Source organism: Centroberyx affinis, unplaced genomic scaffold, assembly GCF_046629955.1.
Source record: "Centroberyx affinis isolate AG114_WGS23_722 - 3 ecotype Tasmania unplaced genomic scaffold, CSIRO-AGI_Caff_v1 ptg003906l_1, whole genome shotgun sequence".
In the NCBI taxonomy this organism is placed as follows: Eukaryota; Metazoa; Chordata; class Actinopteri; order Beryciformes; family Berycidae; genus Centroberyx; species Centroberyx affinis.
Window position 1 is genome coordinate 141,160 of NW_027281740.1, and position 21,070 is coordinate 162,229.

At 42.3% G+C, this 21,070-nt stretch overlaps 1 protein-coding gene across 1 annotated transcript in view; it reads left to right on the forward strand.

Annotated features, from left to right (window-relative positions):
* Positions 1–21,070, forward strand: part of LOC139663063 (collagen alpha-1(XII) chain-like) — a gene marked incomplete at its 3' end in the record, with an annotated part of 107,850 nt that overhangs the window by 14,407 nt on the left and 72,373 nt on the right. The window contains exons 9-13 of the mRNA XM_071541596.1: positions 100–390; positions 1,090–1,692; positions 3,756–4,034; positions 4,795–5,070; positions 11,362–11,634. Coding sequence (XP_071397697.1) covers positions 100–390; positions 1,090–1,692; positions 3,756–4,034; positions 4,795–5,070; positions 11,362–11,634 — 1,722 coding nt within the window. The remainder of the gene's footprint in view (positions 1–99; positions 391–1,089; positions 1,693–3,755; positions 4,035–4,794; positions 5,071–11,361; positions 11,635–21,070) is intronic.

Here is a 21,070-nt window from a genome sequence, read left to right on the forward strand (position 1 = left end):
AATCAGGTATGTCCAAAATTTTGACTGGTAGTGTACAGATATAGTTCTGCACAGTGCTACCAAGACAAATTCAAGTAATTGTAACTCTGATTTCCATAGTCGTTGAGCCAGCCTCTAACCTCCAAGTCCTGGAGGTGGCCTCCAAGTCCATGCGTGTGACCTGGGACGCTTCCATCGGAGAAATTTCTGGATACAAGCTGCAGATGATCCCCATGATGACCGGCAGCAAGCGGCAGGAGCTGTATGTGGGCCCCAGCCAGACCTCAGTGGTGGTTAGAGACCTTTCTGCAGACACAGAGTACCAGATCAGTCTGTTCGCCCTGAAGGGCCTGACGCCCAGCGAGCCCATCATGGCCATGGAGAAGACCCAGCCAGTCAAAGTGTCATTGGGTGAGTACGAAAATTTACTAAAAGGGACGATAATAGCCTTTTAGTAAATATCGGATATCGGCCAGTCATTGTCCTCCACCTCTGATTTGATGGAGGTTCCCCCCTGACCACAGGTACAGTGAAACTGCACAACCTGCAATGAAATTCTTTTTCTCATTCATTTAATTTTTCCATGATATTCTCTGTTGTATTCCTCATTTAAACATAGTAATCTATCTAAAGGTAGTTTCCCCTAACTTTGAATAGTTTGGGGTGGGTCACCCTGCCTTAAAGAGCTGCTGACCCTAAAAGAACTTCATTAGTCTGGGTTTCAGTGGAGAGTTTTAGTGCCCATGATGGTCTAAATGTTTCAGAGGCTATTCTACCCTGACAAGAAGAAAATACTTTGGAGTAACACTGAATCCTTCTAATTTTGGCATGGAATCCAACAACAGCAATCCAACCCTAGTATAGAATCTATGTTTACATTTCAGGCACTTGGCTGATGTTTTGATCCAGTTTGCCTTACAATGAGTGCAACAGTAGAGTAGGTTTAAGTTCCTAGATTGCCAAAACAACAAACCGCCAATAGTAAGTAGTGCAAGGGTCAAAGCTTCAATGCCCAAAGTCTCTCAAAGTCTGGTCTCTTGTAACATTTTCAATCAGTGAAGCCTGAGGGATTTGCAGACAAATGACAGTTCTTTTGCTACTCTGATCTAGAATGTTCTCTCGGCATGGACGTGCAAGCCGATGTCGTCCTCCTGGTCGACGGTTCCTACAGTATCGGTCTGGCCAACTTTGCCAAAGTAAGGGGCTTCCTGGAGGTGCTGGTGAACACCTTTGACATCGGAGTGGACAAGGTTCAGATCAGCTTGGTCCAGTACAGCAGGGACCCGCACACCGAGTTCTACCTGAACACGCACCACGACCTGAGCGCCGTGGTCAAGGCTGTGAGGTCGTTCCCGTACCGAGGGGGCTCCACCAACACCGGCAGGGCCATGACCTACGTGAGGGAGAAGATCTTCCTGCCCAACAGAGGGGCGCGCACCAACGTTCCCCGAGTCACCATCCTCATCACCGACGGCAAGTCGTCCGACGCCTTCAAGGACCCGGCCAACAAGCTGAGGAGTTCGGATGTGGAGATCTTTGCGGTGGGCGTTAAGGACGCTGTCCGATCTGAGCTGGAGGCCATCGCCAACACTCCTGCAGAGACCCATGTGTACACCGTTGAGGACTTTGACGCCTTCCAGAGAATCTCCAAAGAACTCACACAGTCCATCTGCCTGAGGATTGAGCAGGAACTGCGCAACATCCACAAGAGACGTGAGTAACATTAGCTTTAATCCTGTATGCAGATGACAGTTTGTTTTGGCAAACTTTGTTGAGCAACTAACTGTTGTATGACAGAGGATTGGTAGCAGTTTCACTGTTATTACCCAATGTTCAGTAGTGGTAGTAGTTTGCACAATAGTTTGCATGTTCCACTAATGCTTAGGGATGGTGCCAGCGAGCTTAGCATGATTTAAAAAGCGCTAGGATACTGACTGACCATAGAGCACTAAATACTGGATAAATAGTCAGTTATTGTTTAGAAAACTCCTACCAATAAGTTTTAGAGACTGAAACTTTCTGCAGATTACTCAAACCATTTTGCATCATGCCTCAAAAACAGCATAAAAAAAACTAGTGTGTAGTGCATTTTAGTGCATTTGAATGAGCTAACATTAATTTATCTTTATGATTTTTATTTGTGTTCAGTCTTTACAAAATATGGTTAATGGTTTTGCAGTTGGCACTAGTCCAAGCTAACATCCAATGTTAAATACAATATAGTGTACATTTTATTGTAGGTTTTTCCAGTATTATTTGAATCAGATATGGTGGGCTGGAATGTCATGAGTAACTCGCAGTAAATGATGATAAGAAAAGTTGTATTCATGTTATGTCCACCTAGGGAATTTTTTATTTAATTATATACCATGCACTGATGAATGTTATTCATTAGACTCTAGGTTTAGCAAACTAAATTTAAATCATTTTGATTGTTCACTCAATTGCATGACTATCTATTATCATTTGTAGCATTTGTGATCAAAATAACATTCTAACAATTAGCAACTATTGCAACAGTTAGATGTAACTATGAACTTTTTAAAATAAACTCCTTGGCCCTTCATGGTCAAGGGGAATATAGAATAGTACCAATAGTCGTACATATGCATACAATTACTTTCATGTCAGTTTTCCAAAGCTGTCTTCTAAAGCTAAAGTTTTTTTTTTTTGCCACAATGTGTTAAACACATGTCCACCTTTTGATCTCTCAAGGGCAGGGAGAGGTCTTGCATGTGGAAATATCAGAACTGGGTCAAATAGTGGTTAGCAAAGACTTCTTAGCGTTTGTTTAAAACCTGGTTGGAGCACCAGATGAGTCAATATTACCACATCAGGACGGCTCAGAGTGTCAGGTATGTTGTCCGTCATACAGCAGTAAACAAAAATTACTTTCAAAATTCTTTAATTGGATAAACTTTCCGGGATTCATTGCACTGAACTGGTTAGCCAGGCCTCACCATCTGGAACTCCTAGCAAGTTTAGACCAGCACTAAGAGTTTCTTGCAAATACAATTTCACCCAGGTCTAGAAAACATCATGCCAAATATTAGTCACTCTGTTTTACGATGCCAAAAGAAGTATCCAGGTCTGTCAGTGTAGTATGTGACTCACACACGCTTTGATTGCCGATTATATAATCCTTATATAATAATCATTTTCTGTCAACAAAGAGAACTGTACAGGAGCTGGAATGAGGAGTAGTCACAGCTTCCATTCAACATAATGGCTTAAAGAACTCCCACAGTGTACTTTAGTATTTTAGAGGGCATTTCAGAGCAGCTGCCCTCCTGCTGTTAGTTGAGTGATGAAGTTGTCAAATGGGTTGTAGCTGTAATATTGCATGTAGGTCTGCCCCCCCCCCCCCAGTGCACCCCCACCCCCAATCCAGCCAATCACCTCCCCCTTGGAACTGATGACATCAGAGCCACATGATGAGGCTCAAAATGGATTCTTTCCTTCATTTTCTGTTTTTGTTTTTTTTTGTTTTGTTTTTTTTTGGCTAAAAAAGCAGAGGAAAATCCTTGAGAATTTGAGAAGTCCTTCTTCTTCTTTGCTTCTACAGTTTACTACCACCATTAACCAAGATAAAAACATGATTTTATGTATATGAAGGCCAATGAAAGTCTGCAGATTCAATGTGGGCCTGCACATGATTAGTAGTTGTTTAGACCAAAATCATCCTCCCAAGCTCTCACATGGCAGGATATTTGGTTGTGTTTGGGTGATTCTGACCAAAATACCAATTTAATTTATTTACCTTCCACCTTCTCCAGGCTTGCTCCCACCAAAGTCCCTGTCCTTCTCGGAGGTCGGCTCCAGAAGCTTCAGGGCGTCGTGGGAAACCGACGCCACCAACGTCCAGTCCTACCTGGTTCAGTTCAAGCCGGAAGACGACACCGACGGCCATTTTGTGTCCATGTCCGTTCCCGGGGATTCCCTCAGCACCATCCTGCCCCACCTCACCCCCGTCACCCGCTACGAAGTCAACGTTCACGCTCAGTACGACAAAGGAGACAGCTTCCCTGTGACCGGCTACCAGAGCACCTTAGAAGGTCAGCTGCTTCTTTTGTATAAACACCAAAAACTTTATTTATACAGTATTCTGTGTGCATTTACATTTTAGGCATTTAGAGGGACAACAGTAGGGCTGCAACTAACGTCTATAAAATGTCTGAAAATGGTGAAAAATGTGGATCAGTGTTTCCCAAAGCCCAAGATGACGTCCTCAAATGTCTTGTTTTGTCCACAACCCAAAGATATTCAGTTTACTGTCATAGAGGAGTAAAGAAACCAGAAAATATTCACATTTAAGAAGCTGGAATCAGAGAATTTTAACGCATTCTTCTTTACAAATTACTCAAACCGATTGATTATCAAAATAGTTGGCGATTAATTTAATAGTTGACAACTAATTGATTAATCGTTGCAGCTCTAGACAACAGTAGATTAAGCTTAACTTCCTAGACTGACAATTTTAGGGAATGCAGGGGTCAAAGCCACATTTTGGAAAACTGTCACAAAGTTTCATGAGTATTACATTTTTATTTATTTTTTATTATATTTTATGGCATTTACAGAGTCAAAAAGTAACATTAGCTCAATAATCAAATGCCCTTTAAAAAAAAGGGGGCATATATAGTCAATGTATTATCACACATTGACTGTATGAGTATTGCATTTAATAAAATAGCAAGCAATGAAAATTATACAAACAGAAAAAATAAACAAATATTTTTCTGTCTATATTACTTTTATTGTTAATTATGAATTTGCTGTTGAAGTTGAGGCCTAACTCGTTCGCCTGTGCTGCAGAACAAGGCCCGGTGCGCAACCTGAAAGTGTCCGAGGAGACGACGGACAGCTTCCGGGTGTCGTGGCAGCCGGCCCCGGGCGCCGTCGTCCGCTACCGGCTGACCTACGCTCCGGTCGGCGACGACAGCCTGAGGATGGAGACCACCGCCCCCGGCGACGAGACCGCCATCGTGCTGCCGGAGCTCCAGCCCAGAACCACCTACCGCGTCTCCGTCGCTCCCGAGTACCAGTCCGGCCCGGGAGAGCCGATGCAGATCGATGGCACCACCAAAGAAGGTGAGTGAAACCCTCAGGCAACATGGTTTTCAGTGGTGGAAAGTAACTAAGTATATTTACTCAAGTACTATAATTAAGTCCAATTTTGGGGTACTTTTACTTTACTTATTTACTTACTTATTTACATATTTCCATTTTCTGCTACTTCATACTTCTACTCCACTACAATTCAGAGGCAAATACTGTACTTTTTACTCCACTACATTTATTTGATAATTTAAGTTACTAGTTACTTTGCATATTCAGATTAATAATACAAAATATAATCAACAAATAAATGATGATGTATTATTATAGATTAAGATAAAACTTTATTGATCCCCAGGGGGAAATTTACAAACTACCCAGCAGTAAATAAAGTAATTAAAATCAGCTTCACCTTTACCAGCTGCAACATTAAAGTGATGAACACATTAATGCATCAGTAATTATAGTTCAATAATATAATATACATTATTCTGAAATGGGCCATTCTGCATAATGAGTACTTTTACTTTTGGTACTTTAAGTATATTTTGATGCTAATACTTTTGTACTTTTACTTAAGTAAAAATTTGAATGCAGGACTTTTACTTGTAACGGAGTATTTCTACACTGTGGTATTGTTACTTTTACTTAAGTAGAAGATCTGAGTACTTCTTCCACCGCTGATGGTTTTAGGAAAAGACAAAGATTAGGAATGCTGCTTGGTACCAGAAGTGTCCGATGTCAGAAAGCAATCAACAGGCGCTCTTCAGAATGGGTGCTAGTGCTTTCTAGGTGCTCAGGTGGAGGGTGTTAAAGACCCCATGAGATGGCATCTTTACTTCCTGGATTTGATGCATTTCCTGCTGAAACAGGAAGTTGGGGCGGGACATAATGCGGTGAGGGATCATTCAAAAGTCTAAACCAATGGAATATCAGTTAGGAAAGAGAAAGGCAATTTCATTGGAGGGGAGGGGAGCAGAGGGGCGAGATTCTTCTAAAATCTGATGGTTTTATTGGTCAGAAACTTTTACGCCTCCCGGTGCAGCATGAAATAAAAGTAATGGGAGTTAATTTCATGGGGACTTTAACATGAAAATGCCGAACTGAACAAAATATTAAATTTAAAGCTGGTTCATGCTTGTTGGACTTCTACCGTACTGCCTGGTGTACGAGCGCACGCTGGATTTCCCTTCCGCAGGAATTGCAACAACATTTGCTAGAACTTTTCTCTTCCTACACAAGCCTCTGGCAAACCCCCACCACTCCTGTGCCCTTGAGCTACGGTGGCCTGTAGGTGACATAAAACAATCAAGCCAAGTTTTCCCAGAGGAGTGAGCTAGAGCTAAGTAGAGCAGAGATCCAACAGAAACGTGTAGTGAAGAGGTAATATATCAATGAATGAGGCTTTTTAGCTTTCAGAGCTAACCTGGTTCCAGACTCCTGAATCCACGTCCCGTCCACATTTCAGATTTTGTTGAGCGATTCAGAGAGTCTGGCGTTTCCCTCGTCAGCGGCTTGTTCTCGCTCGGAGAAAAAATCGAGCCAATCGGCGCCTTTGTGGGCGGGACTAAAGATTGAACCGTTCCCGCGATGGTTTTTCATTGCCGTCTCAGCAGAATAGTTTGTTGAAATCACCTCCTTAACCAACAGATTGTCTTTGCAAAACATTTTTGATATTTTTTGTTAAAATCGACTGACATTCTTGGGTCAGTTGGTAAATGTATGCTAACCATGGATGTAGAGGCTGACTGGCTGCAGCATCATGTGACTGAAGTGACGTCAGAGCCGCCAGATACGTCGGTCACTAGTGACTGGTTCGGGGAAAATCAACCCCCCCCCCTCACAGAAAACAGCTAACAAGGAGGAATAATGGAGTGAGAACAAAACAGCCCTTCAGTCTGAATATCAGGCTTCTTCAGAGCTGAAATGTGTTGCTCACTTGTAGCCAGAGGTGGTAGAAGTACACAAATTCCCTACTCAAGTAAAAATGCAAATACTCATTTAAAAATGTACTCTGGTAGAAGTTGAAGTACCGTTTCAAATCCTTTACTCAAGTCAAAGTATAAAACTACATGGACTTAAATTTACTTTAAGTATAAAAGTAAAAGTCGTTCTCTAAAAAAGTCATTTCTAATGTTCTAAACTGGTTTTCTGTTGAGCGTTCCTCTGAATCCCAGATGAGAAAGAGTCTGCAGCTCAGATCATGAACCCGAAACCCTGGCAGCTGAATTCACATTAATTCTCTCTCTTGTTACTTCTCTCTTCTTCGTGTTGCTTCTCTCTCTCTCTCCCTTTCCCTAATTTTTGGTGTCGCTTTGCTGAACAAGCAGCCGATCACATCTGGCTCTTGATCAGCTGCTTCTGGGATGGAAGCCGTCTGATGCTGAAAGTAAAATTTTTTTTTAGAAAATCAGTTGATGATTTCCCGAGAGTTACGAGTCAGTTTTGAAAATGTAGTGAGTAGAAAGTACAGTTTTTTCTTTTGAAATGTAGTGAGTAAAAGTAAGTCTTCAGTAAAAGAAAAACTTGAGTAAAGTACAGATACTTGAAAGTCTTACTTAAGTACAGTAATGAAATATTTTTACTTCCCACCTCTGCTTGTAGCACCGTCCTCCATCGTTAAGCAGTTGAAAATGCTAGGCGGGGGTGTTGGGGGGGGGGGGGGGGGGTGTTGGGAGTGTCTTGAAACAACAGTGTGTGGGGAGTTTTTTTGTTCCAGAAGTTCAGGCCGGAAAGTGAGTTTTGAAAGCCAGAAGTCTCAGCACCTGGTGAAGTAATGCTTGAGTCATTGGCATCGATCAACAGCAGAGATCCGCAGACATATTATGCTCATTTTGTGCTGTGGGACAGTAAAATCCTTACTTAATTGCACCTTTAAACCGCGAACATGTGGCATGAAAAACACAGTCTGGGGCCCAACTGTGGTCTTGCCATCTTTACATCATGAAAGACCACAATGGAAATAAGTGTCTGACTTCATTCTGACATCCTCGGTGGCTTTATTTGTGTACCGGGTTTTAAAGTTGTCAAATCAAATAACATCTGCCCGTTCGGTTTACGCTTGTTGCCGGGAGCTCACACATTTTTAACCCCGGTGGAAAGTGACCTCCTAACCCTCGCGGTGTTACCCAGCGAGCCGCCTGTCAGACCCGGGCCCGCCTTACAGGGGAAAGGAATGAAAAACAGAAGGAAGGCAGCGAGAGAAAGTTAGAAGGAAATAGAAGTGGGTCAAGATGTACCCAAAGGTGATAAACAACGAAGAAGAAGAAGAAGAAGAAGATATGCTTTTTTCCCCCCCCCCTGAGCTAAACAATCCAGTAGACTCTGGACAGGGATGTTGTGATGACTCCATGATCATTAGTGGATTCTTGAAGGAGCACAGTGGGAGATATTTCATGGGGTGGGCTTGTCGGAGGGATTACATTGCTTTGGGAGACACTAAAGGTTATGGGTTCTGAGCCAAAATGCTAAGGACGCACATGGAAATAAACAAATTCTACTCCTTTTTTCGCTATGGCAACGGCATTCCTCGCTGTGACTGTCTGCTCTCCTCCTGCCTTCCTCCGGCTCTCTTTTCAGTCGAAGCAGCTGCTTGTCTTCTAAGGTGAATATTTCACTTTGGGGCAGGATGTTTCCCAGCTTGCACCTCTTTGACATGAAACACCCAGCTGCCTCTCAGATGAATTTATGCTCCCCCCCCCCCCTCCTAGTATGGCTTACAATATTGTTCCCATTACAATGTTTACTGTGCCATGACTTTATCTCAAAACTATGAATTGATGCAATGCCTTGAGGTTTGCATGAATTGCCCTTTTTGCTCGCAGTCTTTCCACTGAGTCTTGTGTCGGGACAAAAACCACATAATGTGTGGTTACACTGGCCGCTGGGAATTAGTTTGCTCTGCTCTTTTTTTTTTTTTTTTCTTTTTGAGCATTCACTTTGAGCTTTCAGTTAAAAGTTTCTGATTACTTTTGGGGAAACGAGAAATGAGCACACTGCTTAGATCCGTGACATTTTCAGATTTATTACTCAGGTTTTGGCTCTAGACAGCCTTCATCAGAGCATAAATACAGCAGAAGACAATAGACAGACAGGCAGATGTCACAACAAGCCTTATTACAGTAATCAGTAGTAGGCGTAACTCCTGTGAGCACCAGGCTGTGTGACTCATCGCTGCTTTGAACCTCTATTTATCAATGGAAAGTTGAGTGAACGCGCCCTACTTCGCATTCATACTTACACCAGTTCAGATCCCAGTACAGCCACAGTCCGAGCAGCTGGGGGTTCGATGCCTTGGTCAACGGCACTTCAGTAGTTGCTGAGGGAGGAGAAAGTGTTTCGAGTTGAAGGAGAGTAATTATACGCTATCAGGCTATCAGAAAACTGTGTCAATGAAAGAAGGAGTAACGCCTGCACACTTGCTCCATGCCACAAAAGTTTAACAGTGACAACGTTTCGATCCTACTTGGATCTTCGTCAGGTCAAAATGTTTGAAAAATGGAAACCACACCCATATTTATACATCATGCACTCCCATAGGCTGACAAGCTCTATGATGGCAGGTGTGGTTAACCATCCAAACCACCCAGGGTGATAAAAAATAATTAACAATTCAATAAAGTACATAGAAAACAGATATGTACATAGAGAAAAAAACAGTAGTACAAAAGCCATACTTCAAAAATATCAGACATACATGTATATCTTATATATAAGCATAAACATGATATCAGATACAACATCCCATATATCAAAATCTACATCACCTACGTTCAAAAATATTGTATTAAGTTAGAGGAAAAGAAGAAATCCTAAATTCATGTAAGAAATTGAGTCTTAACACCCAGGAGAGAGTGTTTCACATGCAGTCTCTCCAAACAGATTTTCCCAGCCTGACAAGACTTTGATTGACGACCGTTCGGTCACAAGGCCGCTTATCTAACCTCTAGACTCCTGATACCTCTACCTCTAGGGAACTGTATGTTTTTTTTTTACCAGAAATACTTTCTTGTGCATAAAAACATCAGTGTGGAGCACAGGGTACAGAAAGACATACAGCCCAGAAGCACCTTATAATCTTAAATGTAATACGTCTCCTGTAACTGCAATACATCTGAACAGGATCACACACACACACACAGACAAATACACACACAAAAAAAACAGAAATGGTTCTTCTATGGCGTCACTCCAAAGAACCATTTTCAGTTCCAGTTTGCACCTTTGTTTTTCTGTGTGTGCAGAAAAGCAAGCTCATAGGGCTAAAAAATGGAAAATCCTTGGGAACGGTATATTAGGGCTGGGCGATATGGTTGAAATCAATATCATGATAATCGTAAGGATTTTTCTCGATATCAATATATATCACGATATGGTTAATGTATGCAAAATCACGTTAAATAATCAAATGAATGTTCATCTCACTGAACCAAATGGTAATGTTAGGTGTGATGTCAAACAAAACAGAAATATTCAAATAATATTCCTATCATGCCTCATTTTATGAGAGTTTTTAAGTAAAATTTGCTTGTCATCATCAATTCAGACAGCAGAAATGTGTGTCACGATATCAAAATATCTTCATATCATCACGATATGATTCCACTGAAAGCGGATAAACGATAATATTGAATTATCGCCCAGCCCTACGGTATATGTTTATAAAAAGCAGCATTTGTTTTTCTTGAGAAAGGAATACAGTCTCATATCAAAATCCTCAGTGAAACCAGTCAGTCTGAAGGAAACCTAAAGAGTTCATCCAGAAAAGTTCCTCCGGCAAATTTTATTTTATTTATTTATTTATTTATTTTTTAAACAATTTATTTATTGACTTTTCTCAGACACAGAGTGGTTTACAGGAGAAAACACAGAATTGAAGTATTGAGGTATCAAGGATATAAAAAACAAATAAGATCAAGTAATAATCCCACAAGACCAGTCCCCCCCCACCCCTACCTCCAGACAAGGGCCATAGTAAAACAGTGTTGCCAAAAAGGGCAAAAAACCCCCAAAAAAAACAAAAACAAAGGGATACGTTGGTGAGATAAACACAAAGTTTACACACATTAGTACATAGAAATTCAGCTATACATGACTACGCAGATGTACGTTGCAACCCACAACAGGCTGTGGAATATTTTCTATGTAGTTCCTAAAACCAGACCAGCATTTATCAAAGAGATGTGGTTTTCTTTTGAGATTGAACATAATTTTTTCTGACGCCATGTACGAGGAAATTTCTTTAAGCCACATGGAGACAGGGGGAGGGTCTGCACTTTTCCGGCAAATTTTATTTACCCGACTGTGTCCCCTCTCCCCTCTCAGCCAGGGGTTCCCCTCGCGACCTGCGGGTTTCCGACGAGACCGTCTCCTCCATGAAGCTGTCCTGGGCGGCGGCGCCGGGCGGCGTGCTGCAGTACCGCGTGGCGTACCGGCCCTCCGCCGGCGGCAGCAGGAAGGAAGTGTCTGTGAAGGCCGACAACACGGCCGCCGTCCTGAAGAACCTGCAGCCGGCCACGCAGTACGACCTGTTCGTCACCGCGCGGTACCCCTCCGGCCCGGGAGACGCCCTGGAGGGGCGAGGGACCACGCTGGAAGGTAAGAGGGTTCACGCTTTATGAGAGTCCAGTCATCTGACAGCAGGTCAGCACATCTGTCTCTCTGCTCCTGACACAAGCAGGACGAGACACTTAGGTTGTGCTTTTATTGTGTTTTCTGTTGTATGTCAAGGTATTGTTATTTTTCTTGAATCAAGGACCAAAATGGAAATAAGTGTTTTCAGTCAGTGATTCTCAACCTTTTTCATATCAAGGACCCCTAATTTAGTCCACATTAGAGCCACGGACCCCCATTTGATGAGATTTTGTCTCTTGGACCCAAATCTGAGAATATTTTTATTGTTAGATATGATTTTGTCCAGAATTCCATGACTGTCTGTATTGTAGGTAGAGAGATAACAGAGAAACTATGATCAAAACAGTCATTCTTCTACATTCTTCTACATTAAATAATGTTAAAGTTTAACAATTCATCAATTTGCTGGGGACCCCCTGGAACCCCCTCAAGGACCCCTGGTGGTCCCCAGACCCCACGTTGAGAACCACTGTTCTAAGTAACACTTTCTTGTGCTGTGGACAAGTATAGATGAATTGTTTTTTTCTAAATTGTGTATTTCCCAAATCAAATCAAATCAGATCAGATCAGATCAGATCAGATCAGATCAGATCAGATCAGATCAGATCAAACCAAATGAAATGAAATCGAATCGAATCGAATCGAATCGAATCGAATCGAATCGAATCGAATCTAGTCTAATCTAATCTACATGCACGTATGAAGAGTTTGCTTCCAAAATGAAACATCCACCCTTTGGAAAAGCGACACATGTTATTGCAGGATGACGAAAACCATAAAAGGCATAAAATGGAGGGCAACTGAGGTCATGATGGAGCTTGACTCTGACTTAAAAAAAAACACGCTTGATTCTCTATTTAACAAGATGTTTTTTTTGCCAAAATACGACATTTTCCGAACCTTAACCTTTTTGGAAATTAGCTCATATAAACATGTACCCCCACACTGTAATATAGAGAAGTAAAATATGCAATTCAGCATGAACCGCTGATCCACCAGGATTACATGATTATACTATTTTTATTATGACTGTATGGCTCAATAACCACAGCTGATGTTTGAGGTTTTATAGTAATTGCTGTGACTAAACTCCGGACCATAACCAAATCAACGGACGGGCTCTTTAAACAAACATGGCAAACACTTAATACGCCCTCCATGTTTCAATATGGCATTCATTTGAGAGAGAGCTTGTAGAGATGTGTGTGTGTATGTGTGTGTGTGTGTGTGTGTGTGTGTGTGTGTGGTCAAGCTGCTTACCCCCGGGGACTCACCACAGTAACACAGCTACTGTGCCGCTTGACCAAATCACCCACAAATTAATCTGTCAGGGTGTGAGTCCATGTTTAAAAAAATCTGACGTTGTGTTGACTCTTACGGTTTTATTTTTCTTGAAACGAGTGAATAAAATCAGGGAAAAATAATTCCACGTTTCTTCAGGGTAGATTCACTTGTTTCAAGAATTTTGTGATAAGACGACTCCACCGGTATCAGACGTTGTTTGATTCAACAAAATTCCTGTGTTGATAATGAAATCTCACCCAAATGGCTATGTTAGATGTTAGTTAAGTTAAATTAGACTAAATAATTACTAAATTAACCAAGGCCCCATGAATGATGCAGCCTCCTCTCACAGCCAATCAGTAACAAATATGCCACCTCGTTTGAACCTGTAGTTGCAGCGCCCCCCCTCAGGTCAGTCAGTGTCATTTTGAAAATGCTGGAAGTCAGTGGTGAGATGCATCATTTCCCCAAGTTTCATCAAAATGTGATCAGCGGATGTGTGAGGTGTGGCGTGCGACACGTGGACGAGCGAAAAATGCGATTGCAAAAAATGCGATTGCGATCCCATGTAAACACCATGCTGTTATTGTGTTTACGATTACGCTCTTAGTCGGAGTAAATGTAATCAGATTTTACAGAGTAACTAAACCCCACCCAAATTTGTGATGAAGCCTGACATCTACTGGTGAAAAGTAGGGTACTGAACTGGCCTTCTGCTATTGGCTGGTCTTCGGTGCCAGGTGATGTCACCACCTGTTGCACCACCTACTAGATGTCAGGCTTCAACACAGATTTGGGTTTGGGGTTCAGTTACTCTTTAAGAAATCCAATTTTATTGGCATTAACAGAAAGCATTTTTGTGTGCATGTAAACATGGTTGATGTAATTTGGAAAATGTTGCAAAATGACAATGCGACTATTGTGTTAATCTAGTTGCATTAAGATAAGATTTATTGATAAGATTTATTGAGCACTTTATTGATCCCCTAGGAGAAATTTATTGTGCGCATTTAAACACAGCCAGAGTCATTTCGCAAATGCTGCAAAATGACAATGCAACTCTTGTTTTCATGTGAACTCTGGCAATCAGACCTTAGATCAGGCCCAAAAAAACAAGCCCGACCCGACCTGAGCCTGTGCATGTTCTCTCTGAGCCCGGCACGGGCCCGTCCCATTGGCTGCATTTATGGACCCGAGCCCGGTTTAAAACCGAAATTTTCTTAGTAAGTTGGCTGTTCATAAGTAAACTAATTCTGAGTTGTTTGAATGACAAAGATCTGTTCAGAATTCCATACAGGATCTCACTGAACAGCCTACTTCCTCTCGCAAAGGACTGGCAAAGCGAGTGGTGGCATAGGCAGCGAAAACCCCACACTTACATTTCAAATCGTAACCTTTGATTGACTGGTGATAAAAACATAACTGACACAAGGAATTAACAATCAGACTTTGCGGATTACAGAGAAATTTGAATGACAGAAATCTGTTCACAGGATCTTAATGAATAGCGCAGCATGGAAGCGAAACTTGTTTCAGTTGGTTCAACAAACCCAAGCCTATATATATATATATATGTATATATCCGGGGCCTTTATATAACATTCTGATTATCACACCAAATAGCTTACTCCCCACCCCAATCATTAAAAAAAAAAAAAAAAAAAAAAGACGTTATATCTGACCACGAGACTGGCCTGAGCTGGTCTCGGGTTCGGGCAGAGAATCAAACCTCTGCTGGCAGTCACATTACTCTGCTCATGTAAACGCAGCCAGAGTCATTTTGAAAATGCCACAAAACATGGATGGTGATTTCATTGCGGGGGACCAGAACTTGTCAGGACGGATATGTTCTCGCAGTCGGTGTCAAGACAGGATAGAGCCACGGGTTTTTTCCGCTGGTCCTGGATCAGAACCCGCTGCAGGCCACATACAGTTCAGCCACACCGGACTGACTGGGAGGCAGAGAGGGAAACAGCAAGACCGGGCATGGGTGGATCAGGAATGTAGCACAGCTGAGCAGGGGCAGGGAATACTGAGTCATTCCTCTCTCTCTCTCTCTCTCTCTCTGTCTATGTCTCTCTCTCTCTCTCTCTCGCTCTCTCTCTCTCTCTCTCTGTGTCTCTCTCTCTCTCTCTCTCTCTGTGTCTCTCTCTCTCTCTGTCTCTCTTCATGCCTCTACATCTCCTTGTGTCTCTCTTTGTTGCCGTCTTGCTCTTTCTCTCATTCTCCCCTTCTTTCTCTCCCGCCTCCTCCTTCTTTTTTCTCTCTCTCTCTCCCTTTGTCTCTCTTTCTTTTGGCTCATTTTTCTTTCTGTCTCCTTGCATCCTTCTCTCTCTCTCTTTCTGTTTCCCGTCTCTTTCTTATTCTCTCTCCCCTCACCTTCTTTTTTTTTACTCTCTACCTTTGTCCTTATTTCTCTTTCTGTCTCCTTGCATCCCTCTCTCTTTCTCCCTTCCGTCTCTTTCTTACTCTCCTTTTCTCTCTCTCCATTCTCAGTCTTTCTCTTCATGTCTCTCTTTGCTTCCTTGTCTCTTCATCTCTTTCTCTCGCTCTCCCCCTTCTGTCTCTTTCTTACTCTCTTCTTTACCCTTTTCTTTCTGTCTCCTTGCATCTGTCTGTCTCTCTCTCTCTCTCCTGTCTTATTCTTTCCCCCCTCTTTATTTCTTTCTCTCTTTCTTATCTCTCTTTGTCGCATTCTCTCTCTTCCTTCTATCTCTTTCTTAACTCTCTCACCCTTTGTCTCTCTTTCCGCCTCTCTCTTAAATTCTCTCACTCTCTCTCCCCCTTCTGTCTCTTTCTTACTCTTTCCCGTTCTCTCTCTTTTTGTATCTAATCATTTCTTCTCTTTCCTTGCATCTCTCTCCCCCTTTCTGTATCTGTCTTACTCTCTTTCTCCCCCTCTTTCTTTCTCTCTCTCTTTCTTCATCTCTCTTTGTCGCATTCTCTCTCTTCCTTCTATCTCTTTCTTAACTCTCTCACCCTTTGTCTCTCTTTCTGTCTCTCATTCTCTCTCTTAACTTCTCTCTCTCTCTCTCTCTCTCTCTCTCTCTCTCTGACATTTGGGAGTATTTAAGGTGATTTTATTTTGTTTCTACTCTGTTGAGCTGTGAGATGTTCCATTACAGAAACACATCAAAAGTCAAGGTCTCTCTCTCCCTGTGTGTCTCTCTCTCTCTCTCTGTCTGTCTCTCTCTCTCTGTCTCTCTTCATGCCTCTACGTCTCCTTGTATCTCTCTTTGTTGCTGTCTCGCTCTTTCTCTCTCTCTCCCCTTCTGTCTCTCTCTCTCCCCCCTTCTTTCTCTCCTGCCTTCTTTTTTCTCTTACTCTCTCCCTTTGTCTCTTTCTTTTGGCTCATTTTTCTTTCTGTCTCCTTGCATCCTTCTCTGTCTCTTTCTCTCTCCCCTCTATCTCTTTCTTACTCTCTCTACCCTTCACTCTCTCCCACCTTTTTTCCTTACCCTCTCCGTTTGTCTCTCTTTCTTTTTCCTCATTTCTCTTTCCGTCTCCTTGCATCCCTCTCTTGTTCTTTCTCTCTTCTGTTTCTTTGTCTCCCCCTTTCTCTCTCTTTCTCTTTGTTTCCTTGTGTCTCTTTCTCTCACTCTCTCTCCCCCTTCTGTCTCTTTCTTACTCTTTCCCCTTCTCTCTCTTTTTGTATCTCATCATTTCTTCTCTTTCCTTGCATCTCTCTCCCCCTTTCTGTATCTGTCTTACTCTCTTTCTCCCCCTCTTTCTCTCTCTCTCTCTTTCTTCATCTCTCTTTGTTGCTTTCTCTCTCTTCCTTCTATCTCTTTCTCAACTCTCTCACCCTTTGTCTCTCATTCTCTCTCTTAAGTTCTCTCTCTCTCTCTCTCTCTCTCTGACGTTTGGGAGTATTTAAGGTGATTTTATTTTGTTTCTACTCTGTTGAGCTGTGAGATGTTCCATTACAGAAACACATCAAAAGTCAAGGTCTCTCTCTCCCTGTGTGTGTCTCTCTCTCTCTGTCTGTCTCTCTCTCTCTGTCTCTCTTCATGCCTCTCAACTCTCTCACCCTTTGTCTCTCATTCTCTCTCTTAAGTTCTCTCTCTCTCTCTCTGACGTTTGGGAGTATTTAAGGTGATTTTATTTAGTTTCTACTCTGTTTAGCTGTGAGATGTTCCATTACAGAAACACATCAAAAGTCAAGGTCTCTCTCTCTCTCTCTCTCTCTCTCTCTCTCTCCCTTCCACCTTGTGAGGGCTTGCCTGGAATTTAATATCCTTGTCCTCTCAGTGTGTGTGTGTGTGTGTGTGTGTGTGTGTGTGTGTGTGTTGCGGCCTGCACAGCATCCAGACGCCTCGGCGGTCACAGCGCCACGCAATCCACCGTGTTTTCCACTGCTGTAGGATGCCATGTTGTGCCCATCCTGGCACTGTGCAGCCTGTTTTTTCCACCGTGTCGTGTTCACAGTTTGGGTGTTCAGTATGGATGTGTGTCGGTGAGGCACCCAAACACACTCGGGTAACGGCGGGAGGAGGATCCGTCATTACCTTTGTCTCGTCTCCTCCGCAAACAGGACTAAACCTGCTCAGAATCGCAATGGAAAACTCTCGGGCGTCGATACTGTACCGAACCCTTATTAAAAACAGTGAGCTCACTCTTTCTCATTGTAAAAAAAAACCCCTCATTGTACAGTAAGGGGGTCACGTTAAGCTTCAGCGGGGCCTCGTTTTTTTTTTTTTTTTTAGAAAAAGCTTCTTACGCACAAAAGGTTTTTGCGCTTACGACCCCGACGCGAGCCAAAAACGGAAAACCGCTCTCGATGCCAAAACCCAGCAGGTTACGTTGTTTTCTGTGATATATCAAAGCGAATTTATGTCATCGCCCCAAAACTATAAACGCTGCGGAGAGGGGGTTTCATTTGTTTTCACTCTTTTCTAATGTGTTGAAATGATCGTACAGTGGGTTCTAGGGTAAAGTCAAAGGATATTTGTGTAAAATGTGTCCCGTTGTCTTTGTTTCTCGCCCTGTCATGCTCTGTCGTTTGGCATAAACCTGCTGATATATAAAGGAACCGCAGGCTTTTTGGCTTTGGCTTTTTCTTTTTTTTTTTCCACCAAGTCCTTCACTTTTAACGTTCGCTGGATGAAACCCAAAAGCTTGACGTTACCCAGGACTTCCTGACGGTTGGACCGACAGAGCGTGACGCTGCGAAGGGAACGGAAAACCTTCAGAACTCTTCAGAGAGGGAACTTTTCAGGAATTACAAAAAAAGACAAACTCATTTCCAGATTGATGACCGTGCATCTTTGAAATTATACAGTGGTTTTTAAGCGGGTTCTGAGGCCAATAAACTCTCCCAAACCATGAAGAACAATGTGAATTAAAGCAAAATTACAAAAAAAATCATGAAAGTTGGAATAACGAGATTCGCCTTCTGAGTTCCGGCCAATTTTTGTTTCCTGTTTTTCATGTTTTTACTTGCTTGCACTGAAGGTTTATGGAGTCCTTTTATTGGTGGAGCAAGTTTCATGACCTAAGCGTCCTAATGCAATCTGAAACTAAGGCTGTTTTTTCTGAATTCCTGAGAAGTTGAGTTTTTGAAGATACAAAATTTTTGAACCCAGCAACCTGTTATTTGTCCTTGACTGAACCCTGAACTTGAACTCTTGAGGTGGCTTGAGCTTTGAATAGACTTTGGTCGTTGCAGTTGTCACTTTTGTTAGCTTCACAGACCGGCTCCAGCTGGTCCAGGTCTTCTTTTTTGTGTGTTTCACTTTCTGGCAAAGCCGCAAATTCCAAAAGTCTTCAAAAAGTCTTCAAAAAGTCTTCAAAAAAGTCTTCAAAAAGTTTCCAAAAAGTCTTCAAAAAGTCTTCAAAAATCAATGATTTCCGTGTCTGTTTCAGGTCAGGGTTAGGCAGAAGGTCTGAGCTGAGGTTAAGGTTAGAGTTAAGGTTCATAATCAGCTTTTTAGGTGAAAATCATGACAAGGTCCGGCTTTGAAGCTTGGCCGCAAAGCCAAGCTGAGGGAAAGACGGAAAATCAAAGAGGGAAAAAAAAATGTTGAAATGATGAAATCGAAGTACATAGTGTTACCTATGAAATATACATTGAAGTAACTGTAGATTGTAGATATTCTGTGTACAGTGAACAGACGGGTCCAGTGAGAGAGCGAGTGAGCGAGAGAGAGAGACCGAGCAACAGAGAGAGAGAGGGGGAGCAACAGAGAGAGAGAGCGAGAGACAGAGAAAGAGAGAGAGCGAGAGAGAGAGATCACGTGGAGCAATTAGGGGCTGAGCGAATCAATGCGTTACTCGCAGTTCTACGATTAAATAGTGAAAAAAAAGAAAATTTGTGGCGGTCAGTGCTGATATTGTGGCGGCCCACCACAAAGTTTTCTACAATATGTGTGGGAAACCCTGGAGGGGTAGAGGAGCGAGGGGAGATTGTCTACTAGTTAATCATCGCGGATGGCGTCGTTCTCTTGGACAGATAAAAAAATAAAAATAAAAAATGCTAAAATGGGTCGCCAGATATACTTTGGCTGCCGCCCAAGTAAAGTCTATGTGTGGGAAACAATGTAGATAGATAGATAGATAGATAGATAGATAGATGAGAGAGATAGATAGATGAGAGAGATGGAGACAGCGATGGAAATATCATCAAAGTGCGTTAAATTTACTGTGGTTTGGTTGGGTTTGGGTTCGTGATGGACTGTGGAAAAACAGGTCTGAGTGGCTTTCAGGCAGCGTCTGCCCAGCGCCAGATATTCCATATTCCATCTGAGCGCTGTCTGTGGCTGTTATTTTTCGAAAGCCTCCAGACTCGGCTTCCAGCTTCGAGAGAGAGAGGGAGGGAGGGAGGGAGGGAGCGAGGGAGCGCTCCTCGAAGCAGATAAAAAAAAATGTCAGCGGTGGACGGCTCCCAGGTCCCGGCTCCCAGGTCCCGGCTCGCTCGGCTCACTGCGGTGAAGACTGAGCGACGGCCCGGGACGCACCGGCCCGGCTGCACATGTGCAGTAAAAGAAGAAAAATTATACATAAATAAATATATAAAGCCAATTAGAATTCGTCCAGGAATTGGAAGGGTTGCTTCGGAGGAATATGAAGTTTGATGGATTATTTCTGGCGTCTCAGTTGGAAATACTTGTCCTCAAATCAGACGCAGCCGACTTGTTGATCTGTGAAATTAAACGCATGGTTAGACTCGATCTGACTCGCTCTGCAACTCTGAGAGGCTTTTTTTTTTTTTAGGATTGTACCGAAAATGTATTTAGTTTGAAACTGGAAGCAGAGCTGATTAGAAAATAATCAACTTTTTTGATTGACAAGCTCATTCATGAGATAATTGTCATCTTTTTTTTTTAGAATTGAATTTATCAGCTGTATTTTACATAATAAATCATTCATCTTTGTGTTGTAGCCACATGTTTTCCACATATAATCCAAATGACATTTCCGGTATCAATTGGCAGAACAAAAAAATGTTCCGCAGTCAAAAAAACAACAACATTCAGGCTTCCTTCATTTCATTTTTTTTTTCTATTTTTTTTTTTTTTTACTTGTTTTCAATGCAGAAAAGACATGCACAGATGTTGTGGCCCTCAGCGTGCACACAGAGACATTTTTGAAACGAAGTCAAGTCATGTCAGGTTTATTTATGTAGCCCTTCATCACAAAAGCTCAAAGGACTAAATCTAACTAATCAATAATCAATCGAACAAACGAACAGTCAACCCAGTGAGCCAGAGTCTTGTTCTTTTGAGTGAAAACCACTTTCCCTTCTGTCAACGATGTTTCACTGCATGGTTTCACACACCAAAGTAGTTTTCCTACTAGAAAAATTAGGGAGAGTGCAGTGTTTTTTTTCTTTTTTTTTCTTTTCGAAGATCGGTATCAGCTGGCAAAACCTAGAATATGATTTATCTCATGGGTTTCTCCCTTGATTATTTAGTTGGATCGTACGTATAGATGTTTTGTGATAATTATCACACTGTGGAAACTTGGCTACTCAATCTTTCCAACACCCCCCACCCAACCCTCTCTCCTCTGTATACGCTGTCACCTCCTCTAAACTTGAGTAAGGATTATAATTTGATATCAGCTCTCTTCCACCATTCACAAATATTTAATTTGGTTAGCCAGCTGTCAGCCGTCT